Source organism: Tachysurus fulvidraco, chromosome 14 (genome assembly GCF_022655615.1).
Source record: "Tachysurus fulvidraco isolate hzauxx_2018 chromosome 14, HZAU_PFXX_2.0, whole genome shotgun sequence".
Lineage (NCBI taxonomy): Eukaryota > Metazoa > Chordata > Actinopteri > Siluriformes > Bagridae > Tachysurus > Tachysurus fulvidraco.
In genome coordinates, this window is record NC_062531.1 from 19,266,958 (window position 1) to 19,288,887 (window position 21,930).

Consider the following 21,930-nt stretch of genomic DNA (forward strand, 5'->3'; position numbering starts at 1 on the left):
AACAACTTGGCTTTCTTCTACTTGCTGCCACTTTCATCAAAGTGCATTATGGGAATTTTGTACCTTCAAAGTTGGTGCATAATTTGCATAGGATGCTGTCAGTGTTAAACATACCGATTCTCATCCTGATTGTTGTTCAGGTTTTGAGGCCATAGACGCTTGAGTGATCAATAGCACTATGAGGGGCTGAGTGCTGTTAGACTAGCTGGTGAAGGTGAAAGCAGACAGCACTGTGTGAAAGAGTTACTGGAGTCACTAGAAATTAAACGACCTGAGGTGTTCAGCCAGCAGGATTTAAAAACAGCAAAGGCAAACTACATCCTAATAGACAGCGCCAAAATGTCTGGCTCACTTCTGGAGCTCACCTGTAAAGTAAGAGAGAACTTAAAATGGTAACATAAACTTAAAATGGTATTTTTTTTTTAATTCCATGTATTATCCAATTGTTTGTGAATACACGGCCTTTCAATTGTGTTACAATTTTTTACACCTACTCTGAGTGCGCTGCAATGCTAGCAGCAGAATCCTAAGATTTACATTTCTTTACAAAATGAAGAGCTTTGGGAGATATTTTTTGCCTAATGCTCCGAACAATTTCATTTCTTCCTCTGAGCATCTGGAAAGCACTGTATGAGTGGATTTGGTCCATATGCTTCATAAGAAGGAATGATGACATGATAATAAAAACAAACATGGAAAACGAAAGGTGATAAAAATACAGAGAACAAACAACTAAAATTACAACTACTATAGTCTGAGACTTTAGAGCCCGAGTGCTTTGCTACTGTATACAGACAGTAAATCCACAATGATTGTTGCTCCTGCCAATCACCATATAGTCAAGGTTCTTTTGTGTCTGAAACTGTAATGGCGTATGACCTATACATACAAATTTCCACCAGTTCTCGCCTGCCCTTTCTGACACAGCACTTCCTGTGAATTACTAATGCAGGAATGCCAGGGAAGGTCACATCAGCAACCAAATATTATTTTGTCAATTTTTAACAAAATACCCCTTCACGCCATAGCTTTAAAATTACAGAGAGACTATGGATATTTTCTTCATCACCCAACATCAAAAGACAAATTGTCTGACAGGCCGTGTATTCACAAACAATTGGATAATACATGGAATTAAAAAAAAATTATAAAAAAATCAAAGACTGATTTGTTACCATTTTAAGTTCTCTCTTACTTTACAGGTGAGCTCCAGAAGTGAGCCAGACATTTTGGCGCTGTCTATTAGGATGTAGTTTGTCTTTGCTGTTTTTAAATCCTGCTGGCTGAACACCTCAGGTCGTTTAATTTCTAGTGACTCCAGGAACTCTTTCACACAGTGCTGTCTGCTTTCACCTTCACCAGCTAGTCTAACAGCACTCAGCCCCTCATAGTGCTATTGATCACTCAAGCATCTATGGCCTCAAAACCTGAACAACAATCAGGATGAGAATCGGTATGTTTAACACTGACAGCATCCTATTTACTCTTTATTGCATTGTACAGTATATGAAATGCAAATTATGCACCAACTCTGAAGATACAAAATTCCCATAATGCACATTGATGAAAGTGGCAGCAAGTAGGAGAAAGCCAAGTTGTTAAAGTAAATAAGCTCCTCAACTGGACAGCTAAATAGGACATTACTGGACATTTCCACTTGTTAAATTTTAAGTTTCTTTTAATCACCTGGACAAATGAAATGGTAAAAGCCAAACTTGTTCACTTTAGGCCATAAATGCACTAGCTAGACTGCAAAAGCAACTTATTTATATCATGATTGCACATTTATACAGGAGTGAGGAGTCAAGTCACATGTGCATGTTGTTATCCAGCTCGGTACCTAATTTACCTGCCTTTGCCTCTCCTTTGCCTCTTCACAAATACACTATGGGAAAATTTCGCACTAGAAAATCTAAAAGAGAAGCTTCATGAATAAAAAGTGGACCTGTCAGTCTACATTATCAACAATGTTTTTCTTTACCTTGTTTACTTTTCTAAGATGACATGTTACAACAAATAATATGCCAACCAATCAGGAAGGGGAAAATATTGTATTGCTAAACTTGGCCAAAATAACATTGGATTTATATGTAAAAAAAAACAAATAAATAAACAAATAAATAAATATGATGATTAAGGATAAATATTGTTATATTTATGTTTAAGAATGGAAGCATGGTGCACGTGTTATTTATACTTATAAACGTGTAAGTAAGTGTCTTAAACTGTGCGCACGTAAGGGGGCAGCAGTGAGACAGAAAAGTGCTCCCTTTCATTTAATAATGTGAGGAAATGCAAAGTTTTAGTATAAACTCGTTTATTGAGACGGTTATTCACTCCAACCGCATCTGCCATAACATTTGCCTAATATTGTGTAGGTCTACCTTGTGACATTAAAAAACTCTGACGCTCTGACCTGTCAAGGTGTGTACTCCACAAGACCTCTGAGTTAGCAGATCTTTTCATTCCTGTAGTTTGTGTAAGGTGGGGCATCAATATGATGTAAAACATAATGTGATTCATCAGACCAGGCCACCTTCTTCAATTGCTCTATGGTCTAGTTTTGATGCTCACATGCCCACTGTAGGTGCTTTCAGTAATGTACATGGGCAGTCTGACTGGTCTGCTGCTTGTTTGGACACATTCCAGTGATAGCCAGATTTAACTTTTAAAGCAATTCGTGCTATAGTAACTCATATATAACTAACTATTGGCCAAAATTGTATCTGTAAAGTTGTGCATCTAAGTCAGTTTATTAATAATAAATGTATAGCTAGGAAATACTAATTCGCACTTTTTACTTATTTCTTTATTTTTGCACACATTTAGACATTTGCGGGGGGGGTAGCATTGTGAAACGTGGTGGTGAAGTAAAGGGTGGCCTGGTGGTGGGGTAAAGAGTGGAGTGGTGGGGTAATGGGTTTACTGGTGGTAAGGTAAAGGGTGGACAGGTGATGAGGAACAGACTCCAGCCCTGCGCTCTTATTTTGAATCAAACCCCACCGTCAGAACACCAGCAGAGGGAGGGGCTTAAAACCTGCTTATCCACATCTTGACTAATCATCGTGGGCACAGCAACCACCCGTCCATTTCAACCAATCGGCGCCGGCGTTGACATCGCTGTAATAAATGCATAGCAACCGGACTGGCTGGGCGAGTAGCATTCAGGAACAACAGATGACAGCTCAGAAGCTGCCGCTAAACCGGCCCGCGTGCTATTGGGATAAACGCCGAAACCGGCGAAATGTCATCGTGAGAACAGCAGCGTGTATGGAGATAGACAGCTAATTACTTATTCATGGCGGTGCTGTGATCTTCACAGCGCAGCGGCCACAGAGTTCCTTGAATACCCGCTTCCCTGCAGGGTTTAGCGCGTAACCGCGCAGGATCAGGCCGAATGTAAGTAGCCTGTTAGCTAATACTTAACCCAGTCGGCGCCTGGAAGCTAGTTAGCTAACTAATGCTAACTCTACTGCTCACGTGCAATTCCTGCATTCAAAAAGGTTCCTTGTATGTGTGTGTGTGTATATATATATATGTTCATTGTATAAAAAAGTTGTTTATGTAAATAATTTAACTAACGGTTTGTGTTGTCAGTCATGTAGCTGGTGTTAGCCAGAGATACCCATACATTCCCTATGATATCTCTCTTCTGTTCTTTGCCTTAGTCCCATTAGAAAGTGTTCTATTGTTTTAAGAGACACGTTTTAAGGTTTTTTTCTAGACAGACACGTTTTAATAGGATGAAATGAATCAATTTCCCCCACAATACTGCGATTCGACACTGTATATCAAACCTTGTCTGGTACAGAAGTATACATATATATCAGCCATAACACCTGCTTAATGTTGTGTCGGTTCCCTGTAAGATTCGTCTGTGATTCTTAAACGGTTCTGAGTCGAATGCTTGAGCTCCAAAAGACCTCTGAAATTGTGCTGTGGTATTTGGCGCCAAGACTTTAGCAGCAGATAATTTTCTGGGGAAATTTAAAGGCCAAATCAACAACTTGAACTTTTTTGCCATGCTGCTCAAACTATTCCTGAATATTTATTTTGGGAGAATTATCCTGCTGAACGAGGCCACTGCAGTTAGGGAACACTTTTGAACAACAGAATGCACAAGAACGCCACTCCTTTCACCATTTTACATATTGTGCCATCGCTTCCCTGGGTTACAGACACACAATTCATCAGACAATGATACCAATGGCTCCGTTTGTTCACCTTTAGTGGTGAACAGGGGTGATCTGTGGTTACACAGCCCCGTACATTCATGGCGTTTGGCACACCCTGATCCAGAGCGACTAACGTTTATCACACTTTTTATACAGCTGAGAAATTGACAGTTAAAGGCCCTGCTTAAAGGCTCAGCCGCTCGGTGCTTGGTGGACCTGGGATTTGAACTCGGAACCTTTCATACACTAGTCCAACACCTTATATAGCGAGCATTAACCTTTGCGGGAACATCCTGCAACAGTCCATTCAATTTGTCCCCTTGTCAAATTTGCTCAGAGCCTTGTGCTTGCCCATTTTTTCCTGCTTCCAGTACATTAAATTCGAGAACTGCTCGTATATTTGCTGCCTAATCTATCCCACCCCTTGACAGATGCTATTGTAATGAGAGAGTCAGTGTTATTCACTTTACCTGTCAGTGGTTTTAATGTTCTGGCTGATCAGTGCATAAAAGTGGGGGTCAAAAGTAGAGAACAATTTATAAACACTTGACACTTTTTTTCTGAAATGTTAATCTAATGAGAAGAATTAAAAGGAAGCGTAAAGGCCCTGGTTTTGAGTGACTTCAGGACATCTTGTGGCCACAGGACATCACAAGTTTCATCTTGACATCACATCCATGTATTTGTCCCAACTTTGCTGCAGAAAGAATCCCCTAAACTTTCTACTACACCTTTCACAGACTTCTTTATCTGGTTTGATGCGGAACATACTGTTTCCCAACAGACCCAAATAAACAGCAAGAGATATTTGTGTTATAACGACAGCAACCGCTCAGAAAGCAGAACAGTTAAATGAACCTGGATAACCGAACTCAGTTCAGTGTGTTTTATTGACTATTGTATTCTCAATATTTATTTGCAGAACAGCAGCTTGCCACTTCTCTCCAGATAACAGAAGTCTGATAACAGAAATCCGATTCTGCTCTTGGACTTCTGTTTCTCTGCCGAGAGGAGAACTTTGCCCTCAAAATGCTAAGCTGTGTTTTCACTACTTTACATGAAGTTAACACTGCATCTTGAGACACCGAGCATTTGTCTAACCGCCAACATCCTTTGTTTGTCCCTGGCTGAGTCCCCATGTACTGCAGGCAGTTTGGCCTCATTAGAATTCGTCATCCATCACAGCAGCCCCGGTTTCAGCCCGTACCAGTACTGAGCCACTCTGTAATCCTTCACCAGCCTCATACATTCGCATCTGCCACCCTGCTGTAATCAATCACATCTATCACACGATGGTCACAGACAGTCTCGGTTGCCAAGTCTTCTGTCTGTAATCTGCAGAGCCTTGACATCAGCCATGGCAGCAGAAGTGATGACATAGTGATGAGTGACATTTTTAAATAGAGAGATTTTTTCCCCAACCATTTATGACATGCTGAAGCAGCAAATCCTGATAATTAACTGCAGCAAATTGTTCCTAGTAACATTTAGGGGGGGAAATGGTAATGAAAGAAAAGTTTGAGAAAACATGCAGGTTAAAAGAAATTTTGAATACTAGTGCAGCTTTAATTAACGAGTGGAGTATAATGGAGTATAGCTGTTCTTTTTCAGTCTTATTGTGTGTCTCTCTTCATTTCCGAGTTGCATCAGCCTTCATATCCTCCTGAACTAGATTGCACAGAAACCCATGACACAAGACGATCAAGAAGCCAATAAGCCTCCGTTCGCGTTAAAGATTTACACAGCGTTCAGACCTTAAGCCATTCTCGCTCTGTTTCTGTCGTCCTCCGTGCCCTTGTCTCAGATGGAGAGTTCTGGAGAGGCGAGCTGTGTGCTGAAGCCAGAGGCAGCCTGCTCATCCTATATCGGAACAGAGCCTCCTGTTTCAAGAAAAGCTTTCCGTAAAAAACAAAAAGCCAGGAGCATGTCCACCTCAGCTTTGCCCAGCTGCGCAGAGTTCAGGTAAGAAAAAAAGTTTAGCATGTGCAGGTTGTCAGCTCTGTTTCAATGACATGAGGAGAAACCTGATGAAGAAACTTCATGTAACATTTTAACCTATTATATTATATTATATTATATTATATTATATTATATTATATTATATAGAGAAGCAAAAAGAAACAAAACATTTACAATTTTTTTCCTTCTTTCTAAAAAAAAAAAAAAAAAAAGTGGCTTGTACATGAGATGAGACTTTTTTCTCTCTAAAAAAATAGAATCATTTCAAATAGCCTAACATTTCCCATCATGCTGTTGTTCTGCGCTTAGACTTTCTCTTCTAGCGCTAATGTAATGATCTGTGTGCAACCAGTAATCCATTTAAATAGCAAACAATGAATTTGATTAAACAAAAACATTTGCGTGCGCGCGCGCACACACACACATATACATGGGGTTTTGTAGTGTTAAACAGATTATCTCTATATGTCTATATGACAATGATGTTTGTCATTTTGTTTGTCAGTTTGTTTGTTGTCCACATACCAGGTTTGCATCCTCTTTTTGTTTCAACTGAAACCACTTCTGATATTTCCCAGTTGCAGCATCTTGTGGGTTTCGTCGTTTCTAACAGCAAATCTCGCAACACCTTTAACGCAAGCTGTTTAAACTGCATCTTGTATAACCTGTCCAATGTAATTTGACGTTGCAGACTGTCACTTGTACGCCATAATCGTCAAGTAAGGGTTGTTAATTTTTATTTCTTTGCAATACTCTGGACATTTGTGACGTTGTGCAAACACCATGCCACAGTACACAGGCTGATTTTTGTGTTTATTTATTGTAACTAAATCATGGTGCCATCCCAAGAAGTCCTGGTCCTCTTCTAGCGAGCCCTGGTCTTAGTATCATCACAAACAGTTTCCCCCAATAAAATCATATACAATACATATCAACACAGAGGAAAAAATAAATGATCATTATAATGAACATTTAAAAGGCAGTTTTTCATCAAGCTTTAAACATTTGCTCTTTTTTTTTTTAAACCATAACTCTTTAATTCTGAAGCACGGATCTCCTGATTCTGGGCCAAAACACTTTAACTCTGTTAAGAAATAAAGAGACGGTTTGTTTTAAAAAAGGTTAAGAAATACCCCCATACGAATACAAGTACTATTTAAAGTCCTCTGGACAAAAGCCTAGCAAATTGACCCCGCCAGATGCATCGCTCCTGGGCAGAGACGCAGTCTTACCCACAGCTCAGAGAGCACGCCGTTCCTTTGTGTTCGTGATAAAGCAGCTTATTAGTTTTGTTAGAAATGTCTACTGAAGTAAATTCTCACTGCACCACAAGTTCTGCTGTCAGAAACACAAAATGCCTTCAGCGCACTGCCATCATTTCTGTGACCCACTTAGCCACTGTTCCATTTTTTTTTTGTATTAAACATTATATTTTTAGAACTAAATAAAAATGTTGTAATCTCTAAAATGGTCTTAGAGCATTTATTAACCTGCATAGTCATGCTGTTATGCAGGTCAAATGATCCTGTGTTATCAGTGGTGTTTATAACTTCATGTAGATCCACTTCAGTTAAAGTTCATATCAACTGCCAGGATGGTGAATTAAAAAATATATATTGCCCAGTAATTCTTCAAACTTTATCATTACATGTTGTATCATAATTTGCTTGTATTTCAGTAACTTGTTGCACAAACCAAATAAATAAGGACTGAAATCAGCTTCTGAGACAAGTAAACATTCAATTTCAACAAACGTCCCATTAACTACAGACACTGCATCTATTGATTCCTGTGTGTTTTCTTACGGACACACCCCCAACTCGGAAACTTGTAATTCCGACTTTGTAATGTCGTTCGACTCATAAATCCGCTCTTTCTACATAACTCGAATGCACCATGATTGCCATCGTACCATATATGTGCACATAACGTTTCCGAACATGTGATGTTTGCTGTCTGCCAGCAGGGGGCAATACAAAACCTCTGTTTGAGTGCAACCAAAAAGAGAACTGCAGAAATATACATGGTTCCTACATGACTGGAAGCTGTACATAAATCAACGCGTTCTTCACAGACCTACGAATTATATTCCTGATTTAAATCCGTCGAATTCTGAAACGGGCTTGTTCAGTTCTAGCGACTCGTCCCTAATCATCATTTGAAATCCGTCACCTTTGATGCGGTCTGTGTTTTGAATGGAGGCTTTTCATGTCTCACAGGTGTCCCATTGTTCTTTCGCATTTTACTCACAAGCATGAAACATCGTGCTGCAACAGGAAAAAGGGAACCTTTTTATAGACCCAAAAAACCGAATACAAATCAGATTGTGTGTCCTAATCAGTTATTTCTTCTTTCTGGCCCAGAGTGAAAGAGTAATATGTTTTGTCATGTTTATTACTTTTTAATAAGATAATTCAAGACTGCATGAGTTTAATTCTCATGCTCGAATGCGATATGTGTAGTTATAAATGAAACTGAATTCCGTGTATGCAGAAATGCATTTTGGGTGTCAGATTAGTATTCTGTACTTGTGTTAGCTCATGGGACTTAAACAGAAGTCGCTGAAGACATGTGATCTCGTCTATAAACGAAAATACTTGGCACAAACCGCAAATGTCCTCTGACCTTTGTGCCTATATTTGGGTCTCTAAACAGACATTATGTAGTGCATAGCGATCTTCCAGACAATGTACATAAAGGAGAAATGTGTATTATGCTAAGAAGTTCCTTTTAAAGCATTTCAGCCTTGAACAAAATTGTATAGACTTTTATACGGTGTGTTTGAAAAGAGGCATGAGGAACAATAATGATCTGTCAAAATGTTCCTTTCTGTTTCTGTTGTATGGAGCAATAGAATGCACGAAACTGGAAAGATTTCTTGTATTTCTTCGATTAGCTTTCACAGCTAGGAGGTTTGTAGATTTGTACAGACATAAATTCAACCCCTTTTGCTGCTTTTTTTTTTTCTCTTTGTCGTGTGTGTGTGTGTGTGTGTTTCTTTAAAAAAAATGTTAACCTATTTATTTTCTTTCCTTTTCTTTTCTTTTTTTTTAGGCGGTCCAAGCCACTGCATGGACCGAGTCCAGTGACCACATTCGGGCCCAAAGCGTGTATGATGAAGAACCCAAAAGCAGTGATGTAAGTCAATAGTTGTTTGTACTCCTTCATCTCGGATGGACGTTCAAGTATTTAATGTGCCGTAGTGGAAAGCATATGAAATACTCTGACTTGAGTAATAAAAGTACTGCTACTGTAATAATAGTAATAATAATAATAATAATAATAATTTACTTGTGCTAAGGTAAAAGTTGCCTTTCAGTAAAACTCAAAAGAAAGAGTAAATAAGTTATCCGGGAAAACTGCTCGATTCACATGTCTTCAATTTCCACAATTCATCTGAAATGTTCTAACCAAGTGAGCGATGCTGAAGTGAAGTGAACACCACCTCGAGTCACAACACTATATAAAGAAAAGGTATCATTAACTGTCAGTAGCTTGCTTGGTTTATCAGTCTGTCGGTCTATCTAGCTAGCTCATGTGTTTTATTAAGAAACCCTTCACACACTTGCTCAATACAGAGCTTTCAAATAGTAAAACATCAGAAGATCTGATGAGCACTGACCCTAGCTTTTGGCAATACAGAGTTTAATGGCTTTAACTGTACATTATTATGAAGTGTGGATGTTAAAATGGCAATATATTCATTTTAGCTTCACCGTCTCAGACATTGCTGTAAAGCATTTTGGAGATTTGTGTTCAGCATTTCAGCTTCAACTGGATATTAAATTCTTTAAAATGTAAGCATATTAGTGTTTAATAGGTTTACATGCTACAGTACCAGGAATAAATGCATGTATTCTGTTGTTAACACTGGTCAAAAATAAACATGGCAAAGGTGAAAAATCACAAAGCTCACGTAGCCACACATATAATAATAAACCAGATACTTGCACTATGTTACGCCATCGTGTGGTATAATGTGTTCACACTCGAAATCCAACACTTCTTGTACCTGGAAGATTCTCTTATTCAGCTGAAAAGAATGTACTGTGGAATGTTGGTCACTTCACACACACTTAACAAACGTAGCTTTATTTACATAGCGGGACAGGTTGGCCGGGGCTCACAGGCACTAATGCTGGATGAGAAGATGCTCGACAACCCTTCAGTGGACGAGACCCCATGCAAATGTCTTTTAAATTAGCTGTAGATGAAGCACATGAAAGCAAAGCCGTGGCAGGCATGAGTAATGATTTCCCCTTTTTATATAATGTGATGTGATGATCAAAGAAGTCTTTTTAAATTCTATTGACCAGTTTGTTTGCTGTGGTCTCAGTTTTCATCTGTATTGTGTGTGTCTGTGCGCGCGCGCGCGTGTGTGTGTGTGTGTTCGTTCTGAACATGGACACAATGCAGTGTAATATTGAAGTACCACATTCAATTTCAATGCAATGCTATTCACTAAAGGAATAAATGCTCATAAATATATCCGGGACAATATTTCTTAAACGTGTGATTTGAACATAGAAAGGGGAAATTTTATATATAAAATCTTTGCCTTTAATAAACACACACACACAAAAGATCAGAAGGTATTAGTGTAACCATTGCTTGGCTTTTTACAAGGTGTTTTTAGATTGTTTGTATGAAAAGGTTTGTCCACCCACCAAAGAAGACATTTGTGTGAAACCCGAATTTGCATAATGAGGAAGAGGAAGCTGGGTAGATTAGAGAATAGTCCCCCCCCTTCCCATAATTTGGGAAACCCTAGTTACTCAATACTAAAAATCACCTCAGTCATTGTTTCCTGTATTTATGGGTTTAGGCATAATGTTAATGGCACAGTATAGAAATGAGGAGAACAGGAGTTTCACTATAAATAAAAAATCAGAAGAGGTAACACATCCATAATGTATAATCAATATTAAGAATGAGAACAGTGTTGACTCTAGTATAACACTTCTTGAAATTTCAAGTGTATTATGCATGACCAAGGGATCTATTACTCATTAGTCACAAGCAGAGGATTTCAGCATTTGGTCTGAAGATACACTGATGATGTCCAAGCCCACACAGGAATAACACTTAAAAACAAAAACAAACAAAAGACTACGTGTGGGTTTCCTAAAGGACGGTGACTTTGTCAGCATTGCGAACAGAAACTAATCTGATCCTGAAATAAATTTTAAACTTTTTATTTTTTCCTAATTTTCAAAAAAAAAAAAAAAAACTATATCGGTAGAAATGAAACCCTGTTAAAACAAACGGCCGTCATAACGGATGTAAATCTGTAAATCTATGCTTTGTTGCTGAAAAGGAAAAGGTATGGCTGCTAAATAAGGAATACAAGAACTGACTGTGTTTAGTATAAAATAGTATACAGAACATTTACATTCAAAGAATTTACAGTTTTGTATTACAGCTGTTTTTAGCTGTTAGTACAGAAGTTAAAACTTTCATAAGCCTCCATGTTAAAACCAGGATGAATCTCCTGGTTACACAGTTGCACATTTTGACTATACGGTGAAGGGAAAATATTTATAATCGCACTATTCAGTGTCGCCTCTGGCTCATCGTGAAGAACTTTTTATATCCTTGATAAGTAACATATTTGTGTAAAGCTGCTTTGTGACACTGTCAATAGTTACAAATAGAATTGATTAGCATTAGAAAAAGCGTACGATTTGTAGTCGGCACTAGTGACAGGGCTGCCATCCGAGAAAATAAGTCAACACTACCTGACCAATCAGAATAAAGATTATCAGCAGTACTGTGCTTCGAATGTATGTAATGGACTGATAGGACAATTCTGTATAAATAGTTTAGTGTAGCATGTCGTTATATTGACTTCAGTCGCCGTCCGTTCGCATCGTGCTGAACGATAATCAGCTAAACTCAGTACAGAATCCAACCAAGCACTTGGTCAACAGGTTGATTCATGCCGACATTTATAAATAAACAATTAGGTTGTGAGATTCGATCTGACAACGTAGCCTCTGATCATTTGCAGCGAACAATCAGGTAATCTAGTCTGTGTCCGAAAGCTGGGCTTCGTTAAAAAATAATTGTCGTGTCCGTGTTTACTTTTGCCTGAAGGTAAATTTGCTTCTGTTGATCAAGACTTTTTTTTTGATGAATGCAGAGCAGGTATGGTAAAGGCTAAAGGTTAATCACCTTTGGGGTTTGTAAAGGTATTTTAGAAGGGTGACAGGACATGACTTTAACACACACTCCTATCATAGCAGGTAATGTGAGCTGATGTGTACACGGTGTGGTGAAGGTTAACCTGTTTGAAGAATGATTAAAGTTTGAAGGTTCATTGTGAATTATTATTTAGTTAAACTCGAAACTACATGAAAGGTGTCAGATGAAACCGCACGGTCTCTTGTCGTTACTTATGCTAATTAAAGGGAATGTGGAGTTTTTGGGATACATATGTTTTTGTTTAGGCTGAAAGTGGTAACTCCCAGTTTCACACCCAAAACAATACACTGTGGTACAGAAAGAGAATTTTAATATCATTATGGGGTTTTTTTGTGTTTTTTTTTTTTCTTTCTTTCTTTCTTTTGGATCACAGCCTTATTTATCCAGCTGAGGGTCACGGTCAGTGTCTAGTTTTAAAGTAGCTGCTCTTGTTTATAGACAGTTTATCTCCTGTGGACATTGAACTGTGTCTCATTTCTTCCTCTTTCCGTAATCAGGTTCCTAGAATTCAGGTGTATTTCCGCTCCCTTTTTCCTCTTATGTTTATATTTCCCTTTTATATTCGCTTTTATATACAGAACTTTCAGTCTTTTTATTTGGTCAGAAAGTTTGGGTTGCAGATTCATTGTGTAAAAGAAGAGAGACACAATTATGCAATTCAGGGAGGGAGTTGCCTATAAGGGAAAATCCTGCCTGATCTAGCCAATCACAAAGAGCCTGGCTTTGTGTCTGGTTGGACCACATGGCATGTGGGCGAGGCCTGAGTGGCGTGGTCAAGAGAGAGGTTTGTTTTTATAGTCAGAGGCTTTCTGAGGTTAATCACTCGAGATGGCAATCAGGGATGAGGACTGAGACGTAGGACCGGTTTTGGAAAGAATTAGAAATGGAAGAGATGACAAACACACCCAAATAACCTGAACTCAGTGCTTTATTAGAAACCTGTAAGCAAATTAGTTTGCCTGGATCGCATGCTGAAAACCATGAAGTTCAACACCTGCATGTGGAATTGGTAAGATATCTGCATAATAATGATAACAGTGTACGATCAAGTCGTGTACGAGATAGTGAACTAGTGTTAAAATACTAATGTTAAAACACTTGTTGATGAGAGAGAGAGAGAGATTAATACTGATTAGGGTTATGTAGTATCCAAGGCTGCCTCTTTGCACAAAACTAACTCGGCAGAAATATAGGCAAAGTGTGTTTAAAAGATTGGAGTTTTAAAAAAAATGAAGCACTTTTTAGCACTTAACTCTGCCAGTCATTACTTTTTACAAACCTGCATATGTTTGCATTGATCCAGTCTCTTTGCACAGTCTGTGGTAGTGACTTCAACAAAGTGTAGGGTGCTTTCTAAGCACTTAGGCTTGTTAAACTATTTACTAAAGGCTACAATGGGCAAAGTGCTAAGTCGTTTGATTACATACCAGATTTTGGTGGTTACAGAATGTTCTTACTTGGAGCGACTGAGGAATGCACTTGCTGTGAACAGGTTTGCACTTCAGGATGAATTGGTTCTGGATATGGATTTCAAGTTAAAACCATAAAGAATTTAGACGTGACTCCGACGCTCTTACACATGAGTTGCCTTTAAGCTTATAATTACGCTTTATGGTTGTATAGTATGCAGGGAGCTGGTTTAATGAGTATAGCCATGGTTTCTGTCATGGTTTCATCACCACTTCTGGTTCAGTCATTACGGGTCAGTTTATAAATTTAAATATATCTAAAATTGATCTATTTCTATAGAGCTGTTTTGTTAATGTCTATTGTTTAAAGTTCAGTTGAATGTAATTGAAGTGTGTGTGTGTGTGTGTTACAGGCATATTCAGGACCCAGCAAGTCAGAGGTTGACCTGGAACAAGCCACCCAAAAGTGTCCTTGTAATTAAAAAGATTCAGGATGTCAGTCTTCTGCAGCCTTTTAAAGAGCTTTGCATCTTCCTCACAGAGGTCTGAATACTTACTCGCTGTGCAGATGTGCACAGCTGTTTTTGCTCATGTTTGAAATGTGCATAAAATCCCATATGATGACATACTTTAAGCAATTTCTGGTTATCATCTTGGCATCTACAACATGAACTAATTTGTTGTTCCTGTGATGTTTTGATGCCCCTTTAGCAGAAAAAAATGATTGTTTACGTGGAGAGGAAAGTCCTGGAGGACCCTGCCATTGCTAACGACGAGAGCTTTGTGGCCGTGAAAAAGAGTTTTTGCACTTTTAGAGAAGGTACACCACAGTTTGTCCACATTTACAGTGCGTGTTTGTAGAGCACCAGTGTTTATGTAATCCCTGACCTTTACTCCTGTTGCTGTACTTCTCACAGATTATGACGACATCTCCAATCGGGTGGACTTCATCATTTGTCTGGGAGGAGATGGAACTTTGCTGTACGCTTCCTCCCTCTTCCAGGTACAGAGACGTCGGCCTTGATTTAGAAAACCTCAGAATCTCACGTTTGTTGGTTGTGACCGAAGCATTACTTGGTAAATCAATTGGACTCTACAGGAACTATAGTTTACTAGCAGACACCTGAAGGTTTTGCATTAAAAGTGACTGCTATATTTGTAGTTATCCGTGATTCCCTCTACTTTGATTAATACCCCAGAAAAGTAGCCCTGAAGCATGATGCTGCCACCACCATGTTTCTCTGCAGGTATGGTGATGTACTAACATACCTTTTGGAACTTGTGTCATTAGACCGTAACACATTTTTCCACTTGGTTTTGGGTGATTTATTTGAGCCTGAATGTTTTTTTGTTTGTTTGTTTTGTTTTGTTTTTTGCTGTTGTTGTTGTTTGGTTGTTTTTTGTGTGAAAGTGTGTTCCATCTAGCCATCCTACTCCATTACCCAGAAAAATCTGCCATAATATATTACATTCCAGTGCTTTGGATATCTCTCAGTACAGATTTGCTGCTGAAGTTATTCCACCTTCATCAAGCAATACTACAGGAAAAGAGCTGAACACTGTATGCCTTCACCAACGTTCCTGTGTGCTTTTGTGTTTGTTTTAGGAGAGCGTACCTCCAGTTATGCCCTTCCATTTGGGATCTCTGGGCTTTCTGACACCTTTTAACTTCGACACCTACCAATCTCAGGTTACACAAGTGATCGAAGGTGAGCACACAGTGCTTTATCCTGGAATCTTACCGTTTTATTTAACATTAACTTTATCTTTCTTCTTTTTTACACACTTTACTTCCCTGTATGTTTCAAGTACAGGAAGTGTTTATTCTTTTGCAGCCCTTTTCCCATCAAACCAAACCTGATGTGCACACTTTGTTACAGTGTTCTTTTCTTTTATGGAGACGTACTGTATTACTCATGTATAAAGAAATCTGGAGGAAAAGAGAGACGGTGGTATAAAAAGCAACCTGGCTGGTGGATTAGTTCTCAAGGAGTATTGCAGTGAAAATGATCATGACATTATCTGCTATGGGGAAATGTGGATTGGGTTACAGGAAGTCCCAAAGTTAATTAAGCTGGGGATTTATCCTAAATGTAGTTTTAAGACCAGCCTTAATATGTGTATGTGTTCATATATAATAAACACGTCAGTTGAGCACAACATCCATCGTGTATTTTGTAATTGAGAGAAAGTGAAGTGTTTTCACTAACTAAAACCTTATTTAGTTGAGACTGTTTATTTCATTCATTACTTGTTTCTCTTTTCCTTTCCAATTTTCCCCCAACAATATACTTCGAATTTCTTTTTTTTTTCTCAAACCATTTATTAATGTTAAAACACATTTCCGTACGAAGGGCATATGAAACCCCTCCTTTCGTTGTCTTTGTCTTTGTCTACTACTAGTTTTAGTCATTTACTTGGAATCAGAATTTTAAGCTTTCGTCTGTCTGTAAATGTTTCCATAGGCAATGCTGCCATAATCCTGCGCAGTCGACTGAAGGTAAAAGTGGTGAAGGAAAACTGGGAGAAAACCAGGCCAAAGGAGAAAAACTCGATCATCGCAAACGGGGAAGCCGAGTCGGGCCGCAAAACTATGCAATACCAAGTGAGTGAATAAGCATGGAGTGTTTTAAGGACAAAGGGTCATCTGAGATTGTGTCTGTGTTTGGATGACAGAATAATTTGGTTAAACTTCCCGTTGGTTGGGTTTCGAATAATGAATGTCTCAGTGCCTGTTGAGACAGCATTGTGATGTGTTTTGAAACCTACACTTACAAAAATATGTCCGTCTGATTGTCAGCCTGTGTGTGTGTTTGTGTATATACCTAGCCACCATTGCGGACTTCTGGTTAGTTAATGTGTACATGCATTGTTAATAACATGGTGTCAAAGCCACAGAGGTGATCTGTTCATCTGGTTTGTTAGAATTAGCCACAAATTGTTATGTCACTCTAACCACAAATTCCCTGTGTGCACAAAACTCGATTTGTTAGTGTGTAGTCATTCAGTATAGAATCGGGTTCAGCAAAGCCTTGTATAAAATGACTCCTGTCTCTCGCTCAGGTGCTAAATGAGGTCGTTGTGGACCGAGGTCCTTCCTCCTACCTTTCTAATGTTGATCTTTTCCTGGATGGACACCTTATCACCACCGTACAAGGCGATGGTCAGTGCTCATAATGATTTCTGCTATGAAACCTGAATGTGTCACTATTTTGAAACAAGCAAATATCCCTAATCCTCTTCCTCTACCTTAACAGGAGTGATCGTGTCAACACCGACAGGCAGTACCGCGTATGCCGTGGCAGCAGGAGCCTCCATGATCCACCCCAACGTCCCTGCCATCATGATCACCCCGATCTGTCCTCACTCTCTCTCTTTCAGACCCATCGTTGTCCCTGCAGGTGTCGAGCTCAAGGTAAGACAAGACACCTGAGACAAATCTGAAGCATTGTGTCATTGTCTCTTCATCAGAGTTTCACCAATAATGCATGAGGAATGATCTACCTGTATGCAAAGCCCACTGTAATATACAGTAACAGCGGAGCATGACTAATGGGAAACCAGTGACAAAGTTCCTGGAAAGAAATGAAACCAGAAACTATAGTGTATAAAAGGAGCAAACAGAGACTACATGAGATTAGATGAATTCACTAAACTCCCAGTTGCTATCGCCCTGAACTTGATCTTGTATTATTTACTCGGAAAATCATAAAATGAATGAACTCGCCCTCGTTACAGCATTACTAATTTACATATTTAATACTGTACAATATTGTGTCTTATCTTTGTTTGTACCACAGCGATTGGTCTTGGTCTTGATTTATTTAATTAATTTCTTGTTATTTCTTACGTAATTGACCTTTTACCTTTGTAGGTGCGATAAACAATGATTTGTATATGTCGTAAACCTCGTGTTCTCCGTCAACCAGGATAGTAATTGTAATATAAATGTAATAGAGATCTTGTGGTAAGATGACTGACCTTGTTATTCCCTTGATATCCTGCTTTTAGATCATGCTCTCACGTGAGGCAAGAAACAATGCATGGGTTTCCTTCGATGGCAGGAAACGGCAGGAGATTGGACACGGAGACAGGTGAGAGTTAATACAGTCCTTGCAGTTACTGACTTAACCCCGATCCCTGCAGATATCTATATCTCATTAAAGACAGGTACAAAGTCTGAAAAGTGTATTAACAATCACATGCTGTCTGTTACCAAGAAACAACAAAATATTCACCACGATTATCAGCGTCGGTGTCGTACTGTGCATTGTAAAAACATGTCAGAGTAAATAACAATTACTCGGGTGCTGCACTGGATCCTAAGACATGAGCATCTGATAGGTGAAACCAATATCCTGTAGTCATAAAGGACATGAATTATTCAGGCCTGCAGCTAGCGTGTGGCATACATTTACCTTGTTTGTTATAACACTAGCATTAACGCTCCTATTCCAGGCTAAAGAAACAAAATTCGGACATGTGTTTTATAATAGACTAGAATCGTTTCTTTAATTTCACGAAATACTTTTTTTAACAGGCTTGCTCGTAGATTTCAATAGTGTAGCAAAACAATATAGAGGTTTTCACTGCTTTTCAGCTGTTCTCTACAAGTACAAAGTACAATAAAGGTCCTGGAGTGATGGTGAGTTGTGCTGCTCCTGAAACACAGACCTACTTCAGCTTTCCTAATCAGTATACGGTTCCACCCTGTTGTGCAAGTTAACAGCTGATGAAAAACACATTATCCATTTAGCTATGGCATGTTTTGTTTGGCTGAATATCTCTTTAACTAGACAATAAAATTAGGACTAAGTGAAACAAACAAGGATATAATCATGTAGGGTAATGTGTCGTATCCCTCAATAAAGCAAATCCTTGGCCAGTGTTTTGGCTTTTTATGTCTTGTGCTAACAATAACCCAATAACTTTGACATTTTTAGCTTCTCTTTTTATATATATATATATATATATATATATATATATATATATATATATATATATATATATATATTAGTAATATTTTCATGTTTGTTTTTCTTAACGACTGATGTTCCACCAACTCAGTCACTTGATGTCAAGGAACCAGATGGAGAAGTTTGTCTATTTTCATTGCAAAACTTCTACGTTTGGGCGGCACTTCAGCCAGATTAGCGTAGGAGTTCAGCAATAAAATAAAAAAAGGTGTTTTTTTTTAGGTTTAGAGAATGTTGTAGTGACTTTTGTTAAATAAACAAATTAATTAATTGATCAAATATTGTAGTATGTTGTAAGTTTCCATTAGAAGCCCCATTTGTAAATCAGCTGCTGAGTTACAGTAGTTATAATTACAGCATGATGGTCAAACACGCCATTGTAAATTGAAGAAAGTTTAAAACTACGAATTAAAAAAAAATTCTGACTGTTGGTTATTTGTTGATCTGGCTATTAAAAAAATAATAATAATTAATAATAATAATAATTGCATCCAGGTGCCTGGCCTATTGAGCGGTTCATATTTTCCAAACTTTCATTGAAGTTGGGTTGCATGTTCTAAAATTATGAAGTGATTTCTCCCTCACTCTCCCTCCCTTACTCTCTTTCTCTAGCATCACCATCACCACTTCGTGCTTCCCTGTCCCATCCATCTGTTTCCGTGACCCAGTGAACGACTGGTTTGAAAGCCTGGCTCAGTGTTTGCACTGGAACGTGCGCAAGAAGCAAAGCCACCTGAGCTCAGAGGAAGAAGAGTTTTGAATATTTTCTCCAAAGCACTTTGTTTCATTTATTATATTTCGCTCTTTTTATGCCTGTCTGGGACGTGTCGTCCTACTTTCGACCACAGAACTTCTGCGAAGCTTGCTGCTTCATGGTCACTTTTGTGTGTTTGTAAGAATTTTTTAAAAGGAGAAGAATTACTATTTGTAGATTGTGTATGACACATAACTGTCATAAGCTGCCAGGATATTACATATTACAAAGACGTTTCATGAGGTGTCGGAATGAAACATCAGGTATCGTCTGCATCGTGCATGAGGAGCATTTAAGCACCAAAGCAATAACTGGATATGAATCAAATTGTGCCTTAAATGACATAGAACGTTAGAAATTCTTAAAGCGGATTTTAACGACGTCCTGCATTTGTGTATCATAGTTATACATATTCTATAAATAAATGTTTGGTCACAGGGACTTATTTGTGCAGGCCACTGCACACAAAAAAAAAAGCTAGAACATAATTATTATTATTATTTTTTTTTTTTAATCTACCATTTTAACACTTACAGGTAAACAACCACCGCAAAGTATTTGATTCCTGAGATCTCATAGCTCATTCCAGGTCTGTTGGGGCCCACTTTTTTGTTTGTTTGTTTGTTTGTTTGTTTTGTTTTCCAGACTTAGATTTCTGAGCAATATTTTATTAAGGAATTATTAGGTGTTGGTTAGTTTTCCCCATTCCTGCCCCTGTTTGAGTTAGTATAAGTAAGTATACAAGTGTCCTTCTCACTGAAATTTAGCTTTACATCTCAAAACATTTAACAGGCTTATCTACTACATAAAGACTTACTTTGTGTTACTACATCGTGCAGTCACGCGCACTCCGACTAGTTTACTAGTACATTAAGGCTGTTGGAGGTCAATTCAGCCACATGTGCCCTATTCTCGAAGAAAACGAGGAACAAAACTGTTTACATTCACTTACCGTCTCAGAGGTGACTGATCTTTTTATTAAATCATTGTTCAGATAACGAAAGGAAAAAGATGTCATTGTCATATTTATGAGCTCTAACTGTTAAATAGTAAGTAATGCTGTTCTGGTTTATGTTATGTAGAAGCCACTTTCTTAAATAGATCTGTCAATATTAGTTTTCATGAATTCTTGTTCTTAGTACTTTTGGGCCTAATGCATAATCATGACGTAGTTACTATTTTCTGAAACCAAAACAACCAGTCTTAATTACTCTCAGACATCAAAACATAGATCATTGTCTGTGAGTGACTATATATAATGCTCAGGAGAGAATTCATTTTGTGTGCAAAGTTCTTGGGGCCTAGACGTAGCGTAACGAGGTGTCTGGCTCATTCCTTCAGATTTGCTTTTAGACATGACTAATTAAAAAAAATAATGTGAGAATTGTTCAGTCTTTTCACACAAACCTGTTCATCTGTTTTTTGGTTTGTTTGTTTTTTTTTGGGGGGGGGGGGGTTGCACAAGTTTTTTTTGTAATGTATCTTTTCTGAACATATTCTAAATGGGTCTTGATTTTTTTTTTTTTTACATAGCACTTTAATAAATGATCCACAGTTGATCAGTAAGATAAAAGCTTGTGTATGTGGTTTTTATTTGAGATTCAATTGATTGAACGGATTGAATTGATTAGTAATGTTAAGAGATATCTGAGGGGAGTAGATGGGGAACAGCAGAGAAGGAAATACTTTGTCTCACGAGTTATTATTTTAGGAAATGTTTCAGCAAGTAGTGTAGCTTTAAGGTCTTTGCTTAGATATTGTGCTTGGGTTACAGACTGGGTGGAGTTTTTGTTGTGAGCATACGGATTTCCAAAAGTATCATCTAGGATGTTGCCTCATATACATTTATGGCATTTAGCAAATGTTCTTAATCAGAGTGACTTATGTTTATCTCATGAATTCATCTGAGCAGTTGAGGGTTAAGGGCCTTGCTCAAGGGCCCTACAGTTATTCTCAGCACCTCGTACCCAGTGTTCATTGAACAAGCTCTGGATCCACCGAAACTATGATCAGCAAAAATTAGTTACTAAAATTGAAAGAGTGAGTAAATGAAATGCCATACTTACTTATATACAGTTTAGAAAAAAAAAACTCTCTTTGGACTGTGCAAATAAATAAACTTTAAAAAGAGGATGAATGGAAATCATAAGAAAACAAAGAAATTAATATATGATAACCGATATGTTGTTACATGTAACAGAACAAGATGTGCAATTTTTGTCACATGTAGAAACTACAAAATGTGAAAACATCACAGAATGGGATGTGCTGTATGAAACCTGCATCTCTCAGAGAGAGAGAGAGAAACATCAGCAGGGACTGGGGACCTTGATAGAATTGGAGGGAGAATAGATGGAGCATAATATTGGGGAATACTACAAAGGAACCTGCTTTTAATATTATGTGCATATAATATTGTAAGATCATTTATTATACTATTAATTGACATTTTC

General features: G+C 38.2%; 1 protein-coding gene across 6 annotated transcripts; it reads left to right on the forward strand.

Annotated features, from left to right (window-relative positions):
* The first annotated feature begins 3,130 nt into the window (after window positions 1-3,130).
* Window positions 3,131-21,050, forward strand: nadka (NAD kinase a). 6 transcript variants are annotated; one of them, XM_027167133.2, is made up of 12 exons: window positions 3,131-3,399; window positions 5,980-6,137; window positions 9,189-9,272; window positions 14,161-14,290; window positions 14,462-14,567; window positions 14,665-14,750; window positions 15,354-15,456; window positions 16,213-16,352; window positions 16,811-16,910; window positions 17,005-17,162; window positions 17,759-17,841; window positions 19,336-21,050. In XM_027167133.2, the coding sequence occupies exons 2-12, from the start codon at window positions 5,980-5,982 to the stop codon at window positions 19,481-19,483; spliced, it is 1,296 nt and encodes a 431-aa protein (XP_027022934.1). In that variant the 5' UTR covers window positions 3,131-3,399; the 3' UTR covers window positions 19,484-21,050. The 6 variants fall into 6 exon arrangements, with proteins under 6 accessions (XP_027022934.1, XP_027022932.1, XP_027022936.1 ...); XM_027167131.2 differs by having other exon boundaries at window positions 3,134-3,399; window positions 14,459-14,567; XM_027167135.2 differs by lacking the exon at window positions 5,980-6,137 and having other exon boundaries at window positions 3,135-3,399; window positions 14,459-14,567.
* Window positions 21,051-21,930: the final 880 nt, after the last annotated feature.

What these genes read in the sequence shown, in the direction of transcription:
- nadka (XM_027167131.2), top strand. Translation starts at nt 5,980, where the DNA reads ATGGAGAGTTCTGGAGAGGCGAGCTGTGTGCTGAAGCCAGAGGCAGCC. An exon ending in GGTTACACAAGTGATCGAAG is followed by an intron (nt 15,457 to 16,212) that starts GTGAGCACACAG and finishes ATGTTTCCATAG; the next exon opens with GCAATGCTGCCATAATCCTG. An exon ending in GCAAAACTATGCAATACCAA is followed by an intron (nt 16,353 to 16,810) that starts GTGAGTGAATAA and finishes TCTCTCGCTCAG; the next exon opens with GTGCTAAATGAGGTCGTTGT.